Source organism: Stegodyphus dumicola, chromosome 10 (assembly GCF_044657685.1).
Source record: "Stegodyphus dumicola isolate Sdum_Otavi_A_Nest chromosome 10, ASM4465768v1".
Taxonomy (NCBI): Eukaryota; Metazoa; Arthropoda; class Arachnida; order Araneae; family Eresidae; genus Stegodyphus; species Stegodyphus dumicola.
Window position 1 is genome coordinate 102,583,368 of NC_140777.1, and position 24,001 is coordinate 102,607,368.

A 24,001-nucleotide genomic window follows, 5' to 3' on the forward strand; every position below is an offset into this window, starting at 1 on the left:
TTACTATTTTGTATAATTGCAGGAAATATACCGCCTCGCGTACCCTTTTTAAAGTCTTTCTGACCCCTAAATGACCCGCTCTTTTCGCGTCGTGTAATTCCTTCAAAATACTTAATCGAAGCGAGGCTGGGATGACTGGTTTGTATTCGAATTTTCGTTTGTTCTTTTCGTATAAAATGATAAATTATCTATTATTTCATAGTTTTCTGCTCTATTTCTTATTGAATCGATATCTGTGTGTTCAAAGTTTTCGGGTTCTTTCAAGTACCTTTGTTTTCCTTACCCGGTTTATATTTAATTATGAGATTATACTCTTAAAGCTTTAAAGCCCATCTTATTAACCTGGGCGTTAGGTTTTTCCCCGAGTAAAGTCTACCAACAGCCGCATGATTCGAAAAGACTGTTACTGGCGCTTTGCCGAAATGAACTCGAAATTTGTGTACAGCAATTAATACGGCTAAAGTTTCTCTCTCTGTAGCTGTATAATTCCTTTGTGTAGGGTTCAAAGTTTTACTAAAAAATGCCAAAGCATGGCCATTTTGCTTGAGAACAGCACCTACAGCATAGTCCGACGTATCTGCTGCAATTTCCAAGTTTTCGTACCCCTCCGGGAATTTCAAAACAGGGGCATTGATGAGCGCTTCTTTTAACCTTTCAAATGCAGTATTTGCTTCTGCTGTCCACGTGAATTTACTTTTCTTTCTTTTAATTACTAACAAGGGTTCAACAATATTAGCAAAATGTTTTATGAACGACCGATAATAAGAACATAACCCAAGGAAAGAAGAAAGTTTCTTGGCGGTGTTGGGAGGTGGGAGATTCTTGATGGCTTTTATTTTTGAATCCTGAGTTTCTATACCCTTTTGCGAAATTTTATAACCCAGATATTTAAGTTCTTTAGTTGCGAACTTGCATTTTGATGCGTTAATTGTAAGACCGGCCTCTTTTAATAATTTAAAAACCTCTTCCAAGTCTTTAATGTGTTGTTCCAACGTACTACTCGTTATAATTATATCATCTAGATAGATTAAAAGTCGATTTTCCTAGGACAGGCTTTAGAACAATGTCCATAGCTCTCTGGAATGTTGACGGTACCGCACACAACCCAAAGGGCATGCGTAAAAATGCATAAGTGCCCGATTTTGTGATAAACGCGGTTTTATGTATACCTTCAGGTCTCATAGCTATTTGATAGTAGCCAGGCGTTAAGTCCAACGTAGTCATGTATCTCGTAGACTTAATCTCTCTAATAATTTCCTCCATTACCGGCAAAGGGAAACCGGGAACTTAGTAATACTATTAAAAGCTTTCTGTAATCGATAGCAAACCTCCAAGCCCTTTTATCCGAATGGAGGGAAATCGTTCTTTTTCCTACATAGTACGACTGGACTCGCGTACTCACTATTTATGGGCGTTATTATCTGGTTCTGCAGCATTTCCTGAATGTGTTCCTCAATAATTTGCTCTTTCTGTTTATCATACCGGTAGGATTTAGTCGTACAGGGTTTATCGGCAGTTAGTTGTATATCATGTGTTATAATTTGACAGTTACCAGGCCAATCTGAAAACAAGTTTGAAAAAGTACTCACCACTTGCTGGATGGCTTGGCTTTTATGGTCACTTAAATGGTGCAAGTCTACCTGCGGTTGTTTCGCTGGCTCCACCACCCTCCGAACCATTTCCAGCATGATCGAATTGTCCTGAAAATTTAGCTTGGCTTTCGCGGTTACAAAGATTAACAAACTGCCGAGGCAAGCACACAGGCCGAAACGAGTGGTTCTTCAATTTCTAACTAGCCACCTCCACGCTCGTGAAGCAAGAAAGCACACTTCGAACTCGTTTCCCTTCTATTTAACTCAGATTACTTCCGCTGACAATTTGAATCCTTGCGCGTTCTACTAAAATTTACATACTCTGGCATTGGCAATTCCAGGGGAAAGTAAGGCTTGACAGGAAAGATAGTTTAAACTTAAAATAAATGTTAGTTAAAATAAATATAAACCGTACATTTGCCGCTGCCAGAATTTGGTAAATTTGGAAGCAGGTCTTAGAAACGACCTGTTGAAAAGTTTCCACAATTCTGAACTAAATTTTAAGAGCCTCGTTTATATAAAAATAATCTGTTATCTCACAAAAGGTAGGATAAATTTCTGTAGATACTTATTTAATTCTCTCTTCTTACAGCAACCTTTCCTGGACTTCAGCAATCAATCTGCTCTCTTCCTTTCAGCATCTGGAAGGAATAAGTATCAGTATCTTTCTAAATACATTATAATTTACACTTTCTTGACACTGAATAAAGTTTTTGTTCGTTTTATTTTTCTTAATTACTGCTTAATTCACATTCATTCACGTATTCAAACATGAATTTAACTTTACCCTGGCTCTCCACCATGTGTGGTGTGAAACGGGAATATTCGTGTTTTAGTATTGCAACACTTCCCCTAACCACAATGATTTGTTAGAATTCAACGACCAAATAGACACACCTTATTCGACATTCTAAAACTCGATGAGCTATTTTAACATTCTTAAAATTCAAGTGTAGATGGAGAACCCTAGAAACCACATTCATTCTAACTCCCCCCTCATTCATCTTTAGACATGCAGGCTTTCTCTCTAAAGCATGATTTTATCTGCTGTTTAATACTTAAACTTTAATTCATTTCTTTCGAGTATTTAATTTTAGCATCTAAAATTTTATGCTTCTAGACTAAATTCTACTTTTACATAACTTTCAAGTATTTACGTATATTTACAAAATTCTAATACATATGATTTTTACAATTTACCATAAAATGAATAAGAGAAAAATAAATTTTGAAATTTATAGTAGCCAAACGTTAAGTCCAACGTAGTCATGTATCTCGTAGACTTAATCTTTCTATTAATTTCCTCTATAACCGGCAAAGGGTAAACTGGGTATTTAGAAACACTATTAAGCTTTCTGTAATTGATAGCAAACCTCCAAGCCCTTTTATCCGAAGGATGAAAGTCATTCTTTTTCCTACATAGTACTACTGGACTCGCGTACTCACTATTTATGGGCGTTATTATTTGGTTCTTTAACATTTCCTGAATGTGTTCTTCGATGATTTTTTCTTTCTGTTTATCATAGCGGTAAGGTTTAGTCCTACAGGGTTTGTCGGCAGTTAACTGTATATCATGCGTAACAATTCGACAGTTACCAGGCCGTTCTGAAAACAAATTCGAAAAAGTACTCACCACTTGCTGGATGGCTTGACTTTCATGGTCATTCAAATGGCTAAGGTCGACTTGCGGTTGTTCCACTGGCTCCACCACCCTCCGATCCATCTCCAGCACAATAGAACTTTCCTGAAAATTCAGTTTGGCCTTCGCGGCTTTTAAAAACTCCATACCTAAAATAAGTGGACTTTTCAAATTTTTTACTACAAAAATTAATACCTTAAGGCTTTCGTTTTTAACTTGTATTTGTAATGAAAATTTGCCAATACATTGACAAGTTTGTCTTTGCGCTGCTATGATTTCTGTGTTTTTATTTTTAAATAATCGTAACTTATTAAAATTCTTCTTAAAAAAAGTATCACTCATAAAATTACCTTCTGCTCCTGTATCGATGAGGGCTTCTACTGGTACATCGCCAACCAGGATTTGTATAATCGGTAATTGTGAGTTTTTTACGATGACCGTATTTAAGTATCTTCTTGAGTTTTTTTCGAAACTTCCGGGGTCTGGACCCTCGCTTTTACAGGCCCCTCTACTCGTTTAAAGCTTTCCTTTCAACTTCTGCGTTCTGGTTACGCGGACTGTTGTTTTCAAATTTCCTTTTTGGGCCTTGACCTTCGAGCTTCGATGAGTTAGCTTGATAGCTCTTTCCCCCATAAGAGCGATTTGCGTTTCTGGTCTGCTCATTTGAGGATTGTCTACGGAGAACTTGAGAATACGATGCCCCTCTAGCTTTTTCCGCTATTCTGCGATTTTGGAACTTGACCGCCAACTCGAAGAGTTCCTTAATGGGCTTGGGTTTCTAATTTCAAAGTAATCTTGAACAGCAGATAGCAATCTTGGTAAGATTATTTCAATAATCTCCGCGTCGGGTTTCTTCCCATACAGCATATCCGTCAGTTTAATTTTTCGCAGAATAAAGTCCGTCAACTCTTCTATATTCCGTTGAAAAAAAACTATATAGTTCGGCTTCTAGCTTTGCTCGGTCTTTCGCTATGGGGAAGGCCTTTAATAATGATTTTTTGAAATTTTCAAAGGTATAAGTTTGGCCTTCGAATTTCCCTAATAAAAATTTGCCTATATTCTTCCACCATAGCGAGGCCTGTCCTCTTAGTGCAGATGTGGGAATGGCAACGTTTTGTCTTTCAGGCACAGGGTAGACCTGGAAATGGTTTTCGAGGCCTTCTATGAATATTGCCACCGAATTTTTTCCGTCGAAATTGACGTTTGGCTTGATTGATGCTCTCATCGTCTGGACCAGGTATCCAAATCCTTCCAATTGGCTTCCCATTTCTTGTTGTTGGACTTGACCAGAAGCTTTCATCCAGTTTTCGGCCATTTCAGTTCGACAAGTGTTCGGGCGCCAATGTGGTGTTGCGCGGCCCCAACCTGCACGCAACAATAATAGTGACTGCTATGAACTGGAAAGTACACAAAACTCTTAAGAAGGGTTTAACTCCCTTTTTATTTTACTTTAGAAGTTACAGATGCGTGCACTTGACGCTCACAAACTACGCCGACCCGGCGGTAAAATAAAAATAAGAAACTAAAAATGAATAATAACAAGTTACTACCTACGAGGCTCTCTAAACGTAACTAACCTAACCGCGTTCTAAGATACAGCTGATATTTCAGCAAACTTTCTGAATATTAAGTTGAAAGATTCAACTATCTGCCGAGGCAAGCACACAGGCCGAAACACGCGGTTCTTCAATTCTATCTAGCCACCTTCACGCTCGTGAAGCAAGAAAGCACACTTACGATCTTGTTTCCCTTCTATTTAACTCAAATTACTTCCGCTGACAATTTGAATACTTTGCGCGTTCTACTAAAATTTACATACTCTGGCATTGGCAATTCCAGGGGAAAGTAAGGCTTGACAGGAAAGATATCTTAAACTTAAAATAAATGTTAGTTAAAATAAATATAAACCCTACAATGGTATTGTCTAATGGGTCAGATAATTCATTTTCAGGTTTTATACCTAAACTTTCAAGCTCCCAAAATTTCTTTATCTGATCAGATATTATATCTTCCTCAACTATGATATTAAAGGCTGTGGACGTGTGTGTTGTACCTTTAGTGTAACCTAGCAGAGACCAACCGAATAACGTTTCAGCAGCTACTAAATGTTTGTTTAAACGCTTAAGTTTTCCAGTTACTACATCATAATAATGATCAGCTCCTATCAAAAGAGTAATTTTTTCTTTGCAATCCCAAGAATCTGCGAGTTGTAAACCTTCTAACTATTTGCCTAAAATGTGTCTATCCAGATTAGGAGGTGGTAAATCAGAACTTGAAATTTTTTCAGTCACGAGAGCTTCAATTTCGATTTTCAAATTCGGTGTTTCCTTGTTCTGTAATTTTATCTTAACAACGTCAAATGTTTTTCTGATGGGTGTTTTATTTCCAAACGTAAATACCGAAAGAGTCTCTGTTCGAATAACAGGAAGCTTCAATTTATCAGCGATTTCTTTTCTTAGGAAGGAACGCATACTGCCTGAATCCAGTAGAGCCTAATTAAAACCGACTGCGTAGTTGTTCGAAGTGTTACGCGACACGTTTGAAGTGAAATAGTTTTAATTTTGCTGCGTGAGAATGCTGAAAGAACATGCGAATCTTCTATACTTTTATTTTTTTCATTTACTTCTTTCTCAGCGCGAAAGCATATTGAACGGTTATCTCGACCTTTGCACTTGGAGCAGACGAGATCGCTTTGACACTGCTTTAGGCGGTGGTTTAATTTCAGACAAAGGTAACATCGGGCATGTTTACCTAATAAATTTCTCTTCTCATCAACTGTCAGTGATTCACAGTCTTCAGTAACATGTTTGGATGTATTACAAAAATAGACAGCAATTAGTAGTTTTGTTTTCTTTAACCGGCGCCAGCAGCTGCTGAGTGGAATGGACGATACTCCCTTTCCCACCCTTCTCTTTATAAACACAGGAAGTGATTTCTGATTTATGAGTGGAGAGCAAAAGATGGCTTCTCTCGCGACTTTCCAATTCTAAACGAACAAACTGCAATAATTCGTCAACATTAAAAAAAGATGACGAATCCGTTTTACGATTGAATTCTAAGGTTATATCAGATGGCGGAGTTTTCATTATGGCTGGAATGAACATATAACTGTATTTATCCGGTGTGACTTCTAATGATTTCAAGCTGCGTATTTGAGTTTCTATAGTGTCACAAAGTTTGCGAAGTTTTAAAGTGTCACTGGATTTGGTTACTGGGGTAAGATTCAGAAGTTTTTGCATGTGTGAGTTTATAATTATATCTTTCTTGCCAAACCTGTTTTTAAGTATTTCGACAACTTCATCGTAATTTGGTTTCGAAATGCAAAAACCTTCTATCGCGTTTGCAGCATTGCCGCATAAGTACGATTTTAAATAATTAAATTTTTCGATCTTTGTTAAAGATTCATTATCATGGATTGCAACCTTGAAAGAGTTCCAAAAACTTGTCCACTGGGTATAATCTCCATAGAATTTAGCGATGGTTCACTTTGGCAGACGCGTACATTTATTGCTTTCGATTTTAGAATTAGTTTCGTTAAGAGAGTTTTCATTATCCGAATTTGTTACTTTATTTAATTCTTTCAATTTTTTATTTGCTCTGAATTGCCATAACTGAATATTCTCTTCGTATTCGATACAAGATAGAATTTCTGTTTCAAACTCTTCCGCCTCTGATTTCAAGTCACGCTCTATCACAGCATCTAACTCACTCAGAGCTTTCGATTTCGTGATTAATTGATCTAAATTTTCTTCTAATGTACTTGTATCAATTTCTTCTTTATTCAACTCCGATTCGATTTTTTTTAGAATCTTGGACACGGTGGTCCTGATAACTTTGCGTTTCGATTTTAATTTAACAACAGACTCTTCCGCCATAGTTACTCTACAAATTAGAAAATTTAGTCTTACCTTTTTTGCCGACTTCGCACACTTGCAACGTGCTAAATCCAATTCTTGACGGCCTAATGCACCAGCTGTTTCAAAATATTCTAAGATCTATAAATCGACATCAATCACTTTTAAAATGTAACTTTTAATATGTACAATATTTACAGATCATTGATCAAAATATGGTGGTTCAGTTGAAAAAAAAAATCTATATGCTTTCATAATCGAAAATCGAAATCAAATAGGAACCGAAGTGTTCCTAGTCAAATAGTGTGCGAACCATCAGACATCCATATATCGAACTGCCGGTGGAGAGTCTATGGAAATTCAGAAGGCACGTTGCGTCGCGTTAACACGCAACGCTAGCGCCATCTATCAATTAATGAAAATAATTTCCACAGAAACAAAGCAGCAGATGTGATTGCGAAAAGCGCAGCTAACAAGCCCCATGTGAGTAGCATTAATGTGCCCTTTGCGAACTCATATTTGAAAAACCACTTTAAAACGTGAAATAATGAAATAATGACAAAACTACTGCAAGTCGAGCACCACAGGCAGAAGGTTCCATAATTTTTATCCAAAGGTAAACCAGAATTTAAATAACGGCTCTTCGCACCTAACACAATGACCCATATATGTCTTATCTTAATAGATATGGCTTAAGAGACAGCGGCAAATGTATTTGTGGCAGTACTGTGACCCAGATCACTATCTGTATGCTTGCTTCCACACAGCGAATTCACATTTAAAAAGACCAGCTGTAATCAATACGCTGCCATGGATCGAGAACACAATTAAGAATAAATATGCGCTCAGCCGCATTAGAGACTGTACACTAACATTGCTAAGAGTAGTGCTGACAGCATGGAGTTACTTCTTTCGACACTGTGCCGTCAGCAGCCAGCTCTGTATATATATTAATTTATGTCTTGATTTTTTGTTTTGCTTGGTTTTGTTTTTAATAATGTGTACTATTATGATTAATCTAGCACTCATTTGATGGATTTCATGATTTGTAATGTATTTGTTCAGATTTCATCTTTACAGCTGTACCTGTGTCTATACCCTTTCCTTATTACGTTTGTATGCCTAACGTGTGCCACAATAGTGAAACGTTTCCCCCTTAGTCTGAACAGTCTCTACCATACACTTTCTTTCCATGATTTGGTCCTTCTTTCAGTATTCCTCACTTAACGTAGTCAATTCTCGGACGATATAGCTCTAAGCTCTGAATGTAATCAGTGAAGGATGATACAGCTCTAAGCTCTGAATGTAATTCCCGGAAGACACAATACTAAGCTCTCTCTCTCTCTCTCTTTTGTTTTCTTTTAATTCTATCGACGGGATCCAACAGGTTGAAGAGCAGCTTACCCCAGTGGGGCCAGCTGTTTTGGCGATGGTGGAAGGAATGAAAGTATTAGCGATTAAACCTCACACTTTAAACGACAGAGTATGTTTTCGCTTATTTTCCCTTTATTTTCGCTTTGCTCCGTTCGTTTCTTTTAATGTTTCGCCCCTCATATGGAGACTTAAGTCTTGATTGCTCTCGAAACTGATTTCAAAATCTACGCGAAAAATAGATCGCTTTTCTGTTGTAAAGTATTGATTTATTTTTATTAACTAGTTATTTTGTATTAATTAGCTTTTTGTCTTTTTCGCTTTCCATTTTCGTGCCAGAATGCTAATTTCTAGTTCGCGCGTATTCAAATAAGATAGAAAAAGATCGTATTGAAAGGAAAGTTTTAGATAGTAGAATCAAAACGTGTTCCGCCTGCTGAAGGCCATGTTACTAGCTGATTCTTTTGATAGCAGTTTATCTGCGGCATAAAATTATTCCCGCCAGTAAGCTTGTCATGCCGATATTAGGTCTGAGACAACTGGTGCGTTTTCTGTCTCTGTAGCCTTTGGTATAATTACATTTTACTTAATTAAGTTCAATTCGTTACTTTTGATATACGCCATAAATGCTGACGGGTTCTGTAAGCGCAAGCTGTGTCTTCTGTTAATTTATGAGTCAACAAAAGGATCCTTTCAAAGATTACAGCGATTACTCGGAAAAGCCGTAAAAGTAATTGGAAAAGCCGGAGGGATGAAAAATGAGCAAACGCCTTCGCCGGGAATCGAACCACGGACCTCTGAATTACCGGCTCAGTGTTAACCACTACACCGCGAAGGCACGTAGAGAAGGTGGGATAATTACCTTACACTGATCCAAGGTGAAAGTCATTAATTCTGAATCTTGACAGAAGACTTATTTCCTTTAATAAGCTTAAGAACTGCTCCCACCGTTAAGTATTTACAAACTTCGAAATAATGTCATTGGGGATTTATTAATGTTTCCAAACCTGGCTGGAAAATATTTGAAAAACTCAGGAGGCCCAACTTCGTTGAATTTTACCTTCAAAACTGAATCGCACTAGATCTCAGTTATCTCTGCGCATGTTTACGTACTGATTCTAAATTCATTGAGAAAATAAAAGAAAGCAAAGAAAACTTGTCTTCCAAAGACTTTGAAACTGCAAACCTTGTTTAAGACTCAGTTATAAGGCTTATAGTTTTTTCCGCGTGTTTTTGATGCAATGCAATTTCATCTAAACTTGATTTGTTCACATTTGCATGTTGGATGGTTTGCATTTTTCATTTGTGTTTCCCTAAGAATGCTTTAACTTGGTCACATATGTATGTAATGGTCTGATAATCGCGTTTTGAAATTCCAATCGGATAACTGTTTTGCTATATCGACCATGAAGGATAATCTTGCAACAATACTGAATCAGAAAACAAACTTGTGTTTTTATTTTTGGATATTAAAAACTTGCATATTTCTTCTTTCAAGTGGTACAATAGGACGAACCGCAATATTTGATTTTTAATTCACTAAAAAAGCAGAGAACTGTCGCTGATTTAAACCCTGAGATCCTATCAAACTGATAATTTTTTGACAGTTGTCAACACATTTTCCATCTTTATTACCTTCCCACATAATACTTCTTGATGTATGATGCAATGTATATGGTAAATCGTGGATCCATCGGAAATTTCATTCGTTTTTTTTCGCAGTAATGCCCCAAACTGTAATTTTTTTTCAGTCATTGAAAGAGCTCCATCTGTTGCTGTAGAAATCATTTCTGACAGAGGTCATTTTTGTAGAAGCTCACAAACATAGTTATATATATTTTGCCCTATAGTAATGACATGCATCTTTATTAGCTCTAGTAATTCCTCAAAAATGTTGAAATTCGTGTTGCAAGTACGAAAAAACACAACTAATTGAATTACGCCCCCAATGTCCGTACTCTCGGTCATGTTCAATGGGAAAAGTTTCAAAACTAGATGATTTTGGTTTGATCCGATCACTTAAATTGCTGGCGAAATCGGTAACACTTATGGCAACGGTGTTTTGAGACAAAGAGATTCCTTGAAAAGCCTTCACACTTTCAGGGCAAACAATTTTTAAATTTAATTAACAAGTCAAATTACCTTTGGGAAAAGGTTTCGAATGCTTAGGTATCAACTTCAACAAGACGTAACTTGCATGCACTACAATTTGACTTTCTTGTTATACTTTAGTAAACATAAACTGCTCTTTTTTCAGTCCCATCTTGAACTCTTTGAACTTTTCGTGTCTCACTAATCTTTCCTAATTATCATATTTTGTTTTATATTCATAATGACTTTTAATGATATATATCTTTGGTACAGTAACAGCATTGTTACATACCAAGCAGATTATTTTATCTTTTGTTTTACAGCAAAAATAAGCCTCTTCCCACTTTTGTTTTGGAAATTTCAATGCTCATCAACAATTTTCCGGTAAATTTTTCTGCCATCTGATTTCGATAAAAACACACTGAATACATGGACCTAAAATAGATGAGTAAACTGTAACACAAAATAATGAGAAGACACGAAAAAGAATCTGAACATCCGACAAAAGTCGCGATATGCAGCAGTAAATAAGCACTTCATGTGATTCAGGTAATGATTTACGTGATTAAGATGATGTATGAGATGGGGGAAGGGCAAAAAGGAAAGTTTAATCGGCAAGCAAAGGATTTTTCATTAAATTAGAATATTTTGATCACATGTTTCAGCTCGGTCTGATTATTAAACCAGACTGCTTCACGTTTATCAGACGCACATTGAATTTCATTCTCAAGTTATACAAATGCCTTCCCCCCTTTACCTTCCTTTTTATGTTCTTACCTTTAGATATATCACGGTCTTGAGTTTGTTATGTGAAGATCCCATGTGGGAACTCAGTGTTATAGAGCCGGACACGTCGCCTGCTGCGCGGCGATATTACTCTCGGTGTGCCGGTCGTAAGAAAGTTAGAAAATACCAGTGAGAATTGAAATTTACTCGTGGTTTTGAAAACCAAAATCATTTTTAATAAAATATGCCGGCTACAGATAAAGTAATGATATTTAAGTTAATTTTAATAGCGTTAGCGATCAAAGCAAGAAAGTATAGGCATTGTTATTGTATTGCAGTAGGTATTGTTATCGTCTGCTAAAATATTCGCAGGCATTGGTGGGAAAATGGTGTGTCGGAACATTACTAGTAATCGGTCATTGGAGGGGGCGAATGTTGTGTTATTAATAATTATTGTAATTAGAATTTTTAAAAGTTAATCTGCGAAATTTTTGTTAAAATTTTAATTAAATTTATATTTTTCCTCCCGTTTGCTTTATTGTTCAATTTTTATAATTGCGAAATTTCTTTTTTTTAATCCGGAAGCTACATAGTACTGCTTATAACTAATACAGATGTGTTTGCATTCTTCAATAATTATTAACTAGTATAGAAACGTATTGAAGGGCAACGAGATGAAAGATGTACAAAAGGAACTTTTTACTGTAAAAATTACAAAGGGATTCCCCCCGTTCCTCTTTTAAAGTCAAATTTAAGAAGGCTGGAATTTAGGACCTCGGTTTGGTTTGATAGTTTCAGATGTTCTTTATTAGAATTTGTTCTTTAGGAATTAGTTCTTTATGAGGTTTTCTGCTAGCTCTAGAATGCATTGGCGATAAAGAAATCTAATTGGGACAACAACAACAACAACAACAACAACAACAAAAAAAAAAAAACGTACGAAGTTGTCACCTACTGGAAAATTTATTTCATACGATGTTATTTTCAGTGAGCAAAATAACGTTTTTGCTACTAACTTGCATGTTCGTTCAGCAATTATTCTATAATGAACATGATTAGCACTTTGTTACTAAAACTGGTAATGTGTGATGAGATCTGGTGGTAATAATGTATGTATGAAGTTGAATTTGAATCTGAATCAAAGTAGAAATCCAACGTGGAAGACACAAAATGTTAGAAAGAGAATACTGAATAGCAGTTTTTTTTTAGCACGAAGAAAATGATAGGCTCCTATATATCTTCATAGGATAACATGGGAGGAATTTTATCTTGTAAGATAAAACCGATTGAGGGAAAACATGTGTATTGGGTCAGGTAGGAAATGGAAGAGTGCTTTTCTGTGTAGTAACAGTATCCGCGCGATTTATACAATTCGTCGAACATAGTTTTGTATGTGGAATGGTAGTTGGCGTTACAAAAACGCGCTGGAAAACATAATAAAATTTCAAATAAAAATAATATCCATGCTCCGAATGAGATTATTAAGGAATAAAAACTTCTGCTATTTTCATTATATTTTTGAGCTTTCAGCAGTTGACACAGGAATTAATACTGAATCGGTTTGCTTTAAATTAATTTTACTTTTTACTATATGAATTCAGCACTGTTTTATCTCTCGCAATTTGTAGCTTTCAACATACTTCTGTTCTGATTCTCAGGCTGCGTGAATGAAAGAATTTTTTTTTTTTTATATTGCAGGAAAGATGTGTTTAGTTTTGTTAATTTTATTTGATTTTCTGTGAAGGTTTTTCATAAACAGGTACACAATGCCCTTGGACATGACAAGCATTGCAGTGCTTTTCAAATACGTTATGGTGGTTACAAAGGCATGTTGCTTATTGATCCAACATTGGAAGGTACCAATATAGTATTTCGTAAAAGTATGGAGAAATTTAGTTCCCCTGGAAATACTAGGTTGGAAATTGCAAGAACAAGTGCTCCAGGTAATAAATATATTCTTTTTATACACTGATAAATAATATAATGCGTTTGCATCCTTGTGCATAAAAAAATATCTGTTATGTATAGGTTTCTTGTTGCTGTGTTACTGTCAATGACATTTTATCACCGCCTTTATCTTTCTTTTGTAATATCTTCATTTGCCAAAATTGTTTTCCACTAAGAACTACAATAAAGGTTCATTTTAGTCTTCATTTTTCCTGTTTATACAGGATAACCCTTGTTAGCCGATGTCATATGTGTGTACCGGTCAGAACGTCCATTGGTAGTAAACTGAAGCGCACTTGAATGTGGTAGGGCATATGGTTACTGCTAATCAGTGAGAAACGAGTACGAATGCGGAGAAGATAGGGAGGAGCTAGTTCCGAATGCCATTGAATTGATAAATGGTTTGGTTTTTCGACTATAGCAAAGCAAGCGATGCCGGCTGCCTAAAAGAGCGAAACTGACTTATATCCACTTTAAGCATAGAGAAAACCATGAAAACTCCCATGGAGTAGGCCTGTTCGGCTGGAATTGAAGCCGGCTCGGACTACCAATATTCAGTGACTTTACCATTAGACGGCTGGTGAGCCTATTGAACTGACAGAAATTACTCCTGATGAATGTTTTGAAATAAAGCTACCAAGAAAGCACGTAACAAAAGCGAATGCAAAAAATTACAATTTCTGTTCTTTCGAAAATAGAAGAAAATATCAACATTTAAAAACTGGGGCCCAGAATTTAAAGCAAGTTGCTATTAGTGCTGTTGAAGAGAAAAATGAAACTTATAGCAGAAATTTTTTTTAAGAACTGGCGAGAACAAATAAATCTATTTTGAAGAAATTTCTATCTTTAATGAAAAGTCTGAGTGAGAAATTCAAAGACCAGAAAAGAAAAATATTAGAATTTGTTTTGCCTTTACTAATGTGAATAACGTCACGGCTAACTATGCTGGTGTCATTATTAACCTATCACCATGTGACAGGATATTATCGTGGGTTCTAGATTTAAATCTGTTGATCTGATTACATCATTAACCTCGGATGAGGGATTGCATCAACTTAAGGCTCCATCTACTGATGTTTTAGAAAAAAGGAGGCAGATTCCCGACAAACAGGTACCACAGATATAGAAATACGAACAGATTGAGTATTTCTCAATCTGTTCGTATTTCTAGATATTTTAAGTTCGTACACTTAAAGACAAACGACAGACGTACTACAAAACTTGCACTTGAAAAATCCATCCTGCAAAAAAATGCAAATTAAAGTTTGGAACTGTAATAAAGAAGAACGTTTATGAAGACTTTATCCTACATCTGAAGTTCCGATGAGTACAATAAAGCGGCCATCTTTTAAGAGGCAGAGGGGTTGCCGCATTTAGGAAATATTTAGGAAGAGTCCGATTCGGTCCTTCCCCTCCTCCAATATTCTCACGGATTGTGAAATAAAAGAGCATGCTGTGGCTTGCGTACCGTATAATAGGCATTGCAACTAAATATGACTCATTAAGTTTATCGAAACAATGTAGGGTCAGTTAATTTTAATTAGCCTATATTTTATTCAAGTAAAATCAATGTACTTATAGGTTGTGAGGTATTTTTTGAATTACTCAAGGCAGAAAAATTCTCACAACCTATAAGTAAATTGATTTTACTTGGAATGTAAAATGTAGGGTCAGCTAATTTTGATTCGCGAGGTATACAAATATCAGAAATGTTGATTTTCTTCATATGTGTTAATTCTTTGATTTTAGGTAGCACAAGAAATGATGATATTTTTGAAAAGTTACCTACATCGTTAGAAATTTGTGCTATTACTTTATTTTTAATAAAAGTAGACTAAAAGGAAAGATGAAAAATCAACGATGCTCTCACCGGATTCGAAGTCCGGACCTCCGGATTGCTAGCCGGTTGTGCTAGCCAGTTACACCACGAAAGCACGCAGGGAGAAAATCCTCCCTCCTTACTGGGAGTAACTGGCAGTAAGGAGGGAAAATATCTTTGTAGCCTGACTGTTGGTCAGATGCAGACTCATCCTTGAAGCTGCACCTTGCAAATAGAAAGAAAGTCTCAGAGTGTGGGAAATGTTTACATTAAATTTTCATCCCGTGTATATGTACCCAATCTGTGTGACTGTAAGTAATAGATCTGATTCTCGGGTTAGACGTCTTACCGAGTTGTGACTTTTGTTTAAATGCGAAGAATAATAATCTCTATACCTTTTTTTCACTAAAAACCATTTTCAGAATTCATGAAAATGAAAAAGGAAAAATTTATTGAATAACAGTTTAAGAGAATATTATTATTCCGCTTGAGTCGAATGGGTCATCATAGGCGCAGAAGTAGATAGCCTGCGGATTGACTATACTGATTTAGCTGTCAAATAATTGCAATTTTGAAAACTTGTTAGTAACTGCTGATCTCGCGAACTTCAAAAGAAAACACGCCATCTAGAATCGCCAACTTAAGTTCATCTCCTTTGAGAAAAGGGATGAAATTGCTTTTCTACTGTAAACAGTGTACGAATTTCGTGTGATCATGAGTAGTCTCGGAGGTAGTTGAAATCTTTAAATCATATCACGTAATTAAATATAGATCAAATAGTTATTATAAATTATTTCATATTTGTTCATTGCATTCATGTTGTTTTCATATTTGTAAATTTAAATTCGTATATTCAAATTTTAACATAAAATTTATCAAGCATCATAGGTTGAATGAAAATGCGATATCAGGTGTGCATGGGAAATCGCTTATTAAATAACATCTTCGATACTTTCCTTTTGCGTACAGAAATTTCTGAAGAAGAGAAAGTACAGAAATTTCTGAAGGATAAGCAGTGTAATGTTATCACTAGACATCTTTCTAATCAGTGAGCTGATGTTGACTGCAAACACTGAAGTGATGTTTAAAAGCAGTTATCATTTATGTACACTACGCATAAAAAAAAAAAAGAGAGAGAGAGAGACAGTTTTAATCTCTCGTTTTAGGCCGACTGACGACATTCAACTTGCGCTTCTCATGTCTCGAAAGCGTGACTTGGGATATGTATTAGATTTATATAGAGCTAATTGTTCTAGTATTTGTAATTTGTTCTAATGTAGGTAATTTGACACAAAATCGGACTTTTTCTGAAATAGATAGCATGCCAATTTTTTCCATATTTCAATTCTACGACTCAAATTATGCCAAACTGCCAAGTTTTGTAAACTCGCACTAGTAGTTTTTAAAAATTTAGCTCTCAATGTTAATTGAATTTGATATGTATTTATTAATATCTCTTTTTTATTAAACTTATTTGATTCTTCTTCTTATATTTCGAAATTTAGGTTCATTCCAAATAAAATTAGGCCATTTTTTATGATTTAAAATTTGTATTTTTAAATAATTCTTATATATTTTTTAAAAAATGTTTTGAATTATAAACTATAAATTTTTTACCATCATCCTTATCTTTTACCATCATCTACTTTAAATCATTAATTTAAAGTAATCTACTTTAAATCATTAATTTAAAGTAGATGTATTTCTAAGCAAACCTGCAAATAATTTTAGTTAATTTTTTTTTCAAGTTTTCGATTCAAAATTTCCAAAGATATATACAGGAATTTATATATGTGCGCATTTTGAAATTTGGCATATTTTTTTAAAACGATAACAAGATCAAATGCGATTTAGGCACTTTGTTAAAATTATTTGAAAGTAGGAAAAATGTACTTTTTTCCCGCTCATGCATAATGTAAAAAGGGAAAGGATAATAGGTTGCCATATATTAAGAAATTTGCCAAGTGAATTATTCTTGGCACAAACTGAAAAAATGCGCCAAGATAAATTTTTTAATTTCTCAGTAAATTTCGCACCAAATTTTACAAAGTTTAATATTTTGGTATAATTTCAGTCGTAGAATCGAAATATGAAAAATAATTGGCATGTCATTTCAGAAAAAGCCCGATTTTAGGTCAAAAATACCTATATTAAAACAATGCTATATATAAATCTCATATAGTCGCACTTTCGAGACATGAAAAACGCAATTTGAGTTTCGTCACTTGCCCCAGTAGAACTTGAAATACAGAGCTGTCCCACCCCCCTTTTTTTTCCGCTGTGTACATAAGATTTGTGCTTACTTGTTAAACACCTCAAAGGAAACCTCGTCGAGGTGTTAACTGTTTTCAGGTTAGATTAGGTTATTGGAATATGAAAGCTTACTAGGTCTGTCTATTATTAAGGGACAAGATTCCTCCATGGAAAACGTTTTAAGTGACACTGGTTCGTATTCACGTTACACATGGAAAAAACTACGAAAATCAAGCATGCTGTCAGCCCGTTTACTTGGTTGGAATCCAGGACAAACTATAAACATTCAAAGGCCTTGTTCATCGTTTTTGCTTTATAGATTTCATGTCCTGGAGGAACAGTATATCTTGAATAATTGAACTTTCTTAATAAGTAAATGCATAAATTTCATGTGATGCCAGTTTAGGATAAAATAAAATGATAGAATACCTGTCTAGAATTTGTCATTTCTAGCAGCTTATTTTAAATAGAAGACCGTATATTCTCCATCTTTAATTTCTGGATCTAGAATTCTTAAGCCAGTAAACCTGTCATAATTACTTGAAATAAAACTGCTTGAGGCATTAAACTGATATCTTAATTAGCCGAGATAATAATTAAAAACTAATTTTCCCCTACATTTTGCCTACATTTTCCACTTTCGTTTTTGGGTTTTCCCTATTACAGAGGTTTGGCTACGCGTCAAATTCTTTTTTCTCGAATATCTACGGAACGGCGCCGAGTTGAAATTCGAGACGCGTATCCTCGGCTTCCAAAAAATTCTCCGAATCCATCGATACCGTTCTCATCTTCGTACGATTTCAATCGGCGGAGACATTAATTAAAAACTGCGAAAACGTTAATTTCCACTCTCATTTTTCCGAGTGGCAACAATAAACTATCGGCGACACATACTTGAGCCGCTTATATATATATATAAAGATTTATTTTCCGCATTATTTAATATTCCAATGATAAGTCAGCTTGCAGCCCACGTGACAACTGGTTACGCCCCTTCGCCATTAGCTTCTGCCCTTCTGGACTCACACTTAGAACTTATTTTCTTTTTAGCGCCCAAAGAGCAAACATCTGATGACAGCCGGAACACATCAAGCAGAATGCTTGATAATCTCGGCATAAGTGTAACTTGGAACTTGGATTATTCAATATTATAATTATCAGTTGTGAATTTTTTAATTTTCAGTTTGTGAATACTTCTTGCATTCGTATGTTTCATTCCTTTCATTTTATAATATTTATACTTCTACACCCTCGTGTGCAAATTAAGACAATTTTCATGTCTATTTTTACTAAATGTGTTGAACCAAAGGTACTAATTATGCATCCTAAGAATTATGCATATATTCAGATTCGAGTACTTAAACCTACGCGTGCGTATCTGCAGAGCTGTGATTGTGAAGGGGATATAAACGCACGAGGAGTTTACGGCGATTCTCCACCTTCTAATTTTAAATTTCCACCTTGTAATTTCAAATTCAATGAGTTCAACAAACTGAAAATATCTGATAAATGAGTCAATACAACTTAAACACTTGGGTTTCGGATTTCCACATGCAGTTTAGTTTGCTTGGAGATTTCTAAAAATTCACCGTCACACTGGGCAACTTGTTTTACTGTGAGAAGGGACCTTGCCGATATTAAGATTCATTTTCAGTTCGATATCACAACGTGGATTTTGGACTGTCTAAGCTTTACTGATAATAATGCGTACATAAATGACTTTTGAATGGTAAATCTCTTTCTTTGTTATAAATATATATTAAGACCAGGTTTCTTTTCTTTACAATCAATTCATAGTTTTCTTAATTTTGCACACGAGTTTATATGAATATACGTTAGAAATATATAATCAGATTAAGGAGAACAGATGTCTTAATCTTTTGAAATGTATATGGGTCCTTGACATCGTTGGTAATTTCTTATCAACTTAAGTACAGATCGGAAGTTTCTAGAATGCGAAAAATTAAATATGTGTTCTCAACCCCGTACGCAATGCCATAAATAGAGGATGAGAAAAGCTGTCAGTCATTATCGACAGGCAATCTAACCTATTTCGAACCCCTAAATTTAAAAGTTAAATTAAACAAAATTTTAAATTCCTAAATGTTAACCTAATAGTTAAGTACTTAAAGTAACCTGAAGTTTTGTTAAGTACTCAACCTTTCTTACCTTTCTTAGTGAGCAGTTTTGCAGTTTTGCCGCATTATTTCTAAGACTGAATTTGCTATATTCATTAAAAGAAATTACGATGTTATCTTATCCTTAAGCATGAGAATTATGAGCACTTTAATCTGCTATTGAATATTCAAATTTGTTTCTTTATCCAACCTCTTTATTGTTGAGATTTGATACTCGTCGAGTGTTTTGACCAGCCGTTCAGGAGATCCAACCAACCGTTTAGGGACTGTTAACACAATGTATGTGGTTATGTACATTTTTCCTGTATTGATATGCTCAAATCTTTCATAAGCTATGAAATCATATCAAATTTTTCAAATTAGTAGATTTATGAGAAAATTTATATGGAAAATGCTTTATGTAAGTCTTGAGGAAATTCATATTACATGTAAGTGGTATTTAATTATTTCTGTTACAGTTAAACTACAGCTGAACAGACCTTTCATCGCCATTCTCAATGACTTAGGAATAAGACACAGAACTTTTTTAAAATTACAAGAAGATGCATTGAATACTTTGATGAAAATTCTTTTTGAAGAAGAAAAGGCAGCTTCATTTCTGTTATCGCGAACACCATCTTCCCTCTTCCCATATAAAGAACTGAGTGGTTCTGGCATATATTTGACAACAGAACCATACTTTAGATCACTTCTGTTGGCATTACATAGACATTATGGAGGTAAGAAAAAATTCTTATCTTTTAACTTGTACAACTAATTTCAGATAGAAAATCCAGAAAATATTTTAAGAAGTATTTTACTAGTAACATTTTCCTTTTTCGCTAGATATTTTCGTAAGCTTTCATTACGTACATGGCTTTATTTTATATTATATCTGTTTTCTAAATCTTCTTTAGTTAAACAAGATGAACAGTTATCGATAATGAATCATCATGAATCCTCTCTCAGCTGATCATAGACGATTTTGATTATATATTATTCATTAATAACAAAATTTAATGAAAAATTAGGCAGAAAAGCAATATTATATTAGGTCGATTTTTTAATAAAACTATCCATTTTGATGACGATCAGATGTAAGTCCGTTCTCAAGGGATAGAATATTTTTACGCAGGAAAGGCTTTACTCCTGAAGAAGAGGGGCGTATATCTGATCGCCCTCGAAATCGATAGTTTTATTAAAAGTAAAAAATTTTGCTTTTACTCTGGCGTGTTTCTTTTTATCTTAAATCAATATAAATCAAAAATACATTTAAAGAATTATCCCAAATTCGAGATCTGTTAAAAATTTTAGTCACTTGCTGGTGTATGTAGAAATCGAAAAAAAGAATGACATAAAAGTTTAAATAGAATCAAATTAGTGAAAATATCTAAATATTTAGATGTTAAAATCGAAAAAATATGTTATGGAAAGTTTCAGATTGAATCAAACTAATCAAATTCATACGAGTATTCACTAATACAGTGGTCGAAGGCTATGCACTATTTCAATATTTATTTATTTATTTAATTTTTTTTAGAAGCATGCCCATAGAAGTATTCTTAAATAGTGTCGTCAGAGCTACTTAAGCAAAAATACAAATTTGGACCTCGGTGATCCAAAAACTGTCCTCCAAATTAAATGATGGATTATCTCAGATTCAAATAATAAGTAAATGATGATATAAAAAGAATAATGTAGAGGCAGCCAGATTACTAATATAGTTAACAACTTGGCCTTAGTTGTAGTAACAGGATTTATATATACATTGAAATATTTATTTATTCAGTTCATTGTCCCTCGGAAACGATGAGATGTGCAGTTGCTGAAGAATATTTGGAAGAAGGACGGAAATTTTCATGAATGAGTGTAAACAGTCGGCAACTACATTTATGTTTACATTGCTTGATCTAGAGATGAAAGACATCTAAGGAATCTTACGCGAACGCTCTCCGAACTGTTAAGCAACTTCCATCTGCCTTATTATCCGGAACTAGCAGCAGTGTGAAGTCACAACATGTCGTCGTGTGCATGAACGCATCCTCTCGTCAGTATCATGAGGAGGATGTTGTGAATGTATATACGTTACAACTATATTCTAATCCTCTATGATTCACGGATTTTTCAGACTGCAGCAAAAGCATTTGCAGTATTCCAATAAGGAAACAGAACAGCATGTTGGGTGTCAGCCTCATTAACCTTTCTTTAGGCAACGATGTATAACCATACCACCCAACCGAGACAGTGGATAGTGACGATGACTGCCGTACCGAAAGGCTCGATTTCTTATCTCGTAGAAGGTATGGATGTTTATAAATGTATAGTGTCTGTATAGTATAGAGGGCACTCTAAATATGCGACGAGCCGAAAGGTTGAGGGTTGGTTGTAGGGAAAGAAGGGTAAAAGACTATGGGACCCATCCTCTCGAGGTGCTCTCCTTCAAAACTGGGGGCAAAATTGGGCAAAGTCGTACTGTCGCCTATATGGTGCCTAAGTCTCCTGCCAACGACAGGAGCAATCTTGAGCCCTTGTGACAGGAATTTCGTGGGCTTGCTCTGATAACAGATACATGATATGATGTTACTGTCGATCGGATGGGGTAACACAGAAACAAAAAAACGAAGGAGCAACCACTGTGTATGAATTAGTAGCAGCTCCTCATTTAAATTCCGATGCAATCTGTTTCAAGGTAAGCTGTACGTTTCTTGTAAAAATACAAGAAGCCGTTCATTCGACGTTTTGAGAATTAACGGCATGTTTGCAGACATTGCTTCTCAATGAAATGTTGACAATCAGAGATAATAAATCAAGCGTTAATATGGTATACTTTCTTTGAGATGAAACTTAATTGTATTTTACACAGCTTTAGGATTGAATCTTAGCAGATATGTGATTAAACTGACATGTCTGCTAAGATTTTGTGAACAGATGTTTTGATGTGAAAACTCAAGAATTTCAGCAGTTGATCGCTATCAAACTCATTAACAACGCTGCCCTAACCAGGCCAGGCCTAATGGTTGCTGACGCCCCGGGTCATTTGAACTTTGAGGCTTTCTCTAAGTATAAAGCTTTTCACAAAGCAAAAAACTAAAAAATATTGAAATGAATTTATCATCTTGTTTTTTTATCATACAATAAACAATATTGTTTCTCTCAACCAGTATTTTACACAGTAGGAAACGTTAGCCTACCTTAAACATTTTCTAGCCTTTAGATCAGCAAATCTTTTCATGGTACTTCCTACGTTTTCTTTTCCATGTCGTTATCTATAGATAAAATTGCCAAAGAATTGAAACTGTCTTGAACCTTACATGAATGACCGTAAGTTTGTTTTTGTAAGCTTTAGTGTACTAAACTTTTCTCGCCAACGGTTACAGTAACAGATATTGTAAGCATCTTTCTTGCCCACAAATTTGGCATGACAAATTTAAACTTAGTGGATTCTATTGGAAGCTTTACACCTTAAGGAAATAATTCTTTATATATCTAGTTCAGTCAAGAGATTAGAATCACGGACTCGAATCACGGACCTCTGGAATACCGGCCCAGCCTGCAGACCACCACACCACGAAGGCACGCTAGGAAAGAGGGAGAAATACCTTATAGCGTTCAGCTAAATACTAAGTGGTGCTCATTAAACGTTCTAAAACTTTACACCAATGCTCTCGTTCTTTTTTCGTTTGTGACTGAAGCTCTTTGTCATTAATTTTATTAGTTTATATTCACAGTGATATATGCAGCCATTCATTTAAATATTTTAGATGATGTACTGAATTTTCATGTAGCTGTAATTGTGCAGTCATTAATTCCAGAATTTCCTAATATTGACTTACTGGGAAGTAACTGACCGACTATGCCAAAAATTTTGCAATAAAAGCAATAAATTTTATTGGTGTTCAGAATAAATAAACCACTTTATAAGGAAATTTTCATCATTGTTTATTTTTCTATGCATCATCATTTCAGAGAAACTACGTTTATTTATATCTTTTGAAAAAATGTACTGCTTATTAATAGAAAGTGGTCCATTCATAATGACGTAACTTTCATCTATTGAAAATTCATCTGGCCAGTATGCTGAATCATTGTAGTTGACATTTATTTTAGTTGAGTTTTCAAATTTATTTCCACATTCTCAGTATTCCCGGCTGTGTATGTGAGATTATTATCTGAAGCCTTGAATTGCATTACAGTTGAAATCTTGAATTTTTTATTCATGCATGTAAATGTTTTTTTGTTCAGCGAATATATTTTTATTGAGTTTGACCTCACAATCATTAGATAACATACCTAAGCATATATATGTAGCTGACCAAGTTGAACCTGCGTTGTTCGCACTGTTTGAATACCTTTGGAATTTAATTTCCAAATGAATTAATTTGAATTTAATACCTTTGGGTGTTTCTTTCCTACTACTTCCTGAAGATGTTTTTTTTTTTTCTGTTTTCATAGCTAGATAGCATTTCTGGAGGCATTTCAAAATTTTCGAAGTAGAAAAAATGAATTGAATCGAAACTGTTTATAATAAACAAATAAAAACACTCGGTACACTCCGCATACCATAATAAATGGCAGAAAACTAAAAACGCAAG

The 24,001-nt window shown here is 34.9% G+C and overlaps 1 protein-coding gene across 3 annotated transcripts in view; it reads left to right on the forward strand.

Moving 5' to 3' along the window:
• Positions 1–24,001, forward strand: part of LOC118203536 (uncharacterized) — a 145,358-nt gene that overhangs the window by 45,224 nt on the left and 76,133 nt on the right. For all 3 annotated transcript variants that reach the window (XM_085825343.1, XM_085825340.1, XM_085825341.1), the window contains 2 exons: positions 13,033–13,216; positions 19,889–20,149. In XM_085825343.1, coding sequence (XP_085681469.1) covers positions 13,033–13,216; positions 19,889–20,149 — 445 coding nt within the window. The remainder of the gene's footprint in view (positions 1–13,032; positions 13,217–19,888; positions 20,150–24,001) is intronic.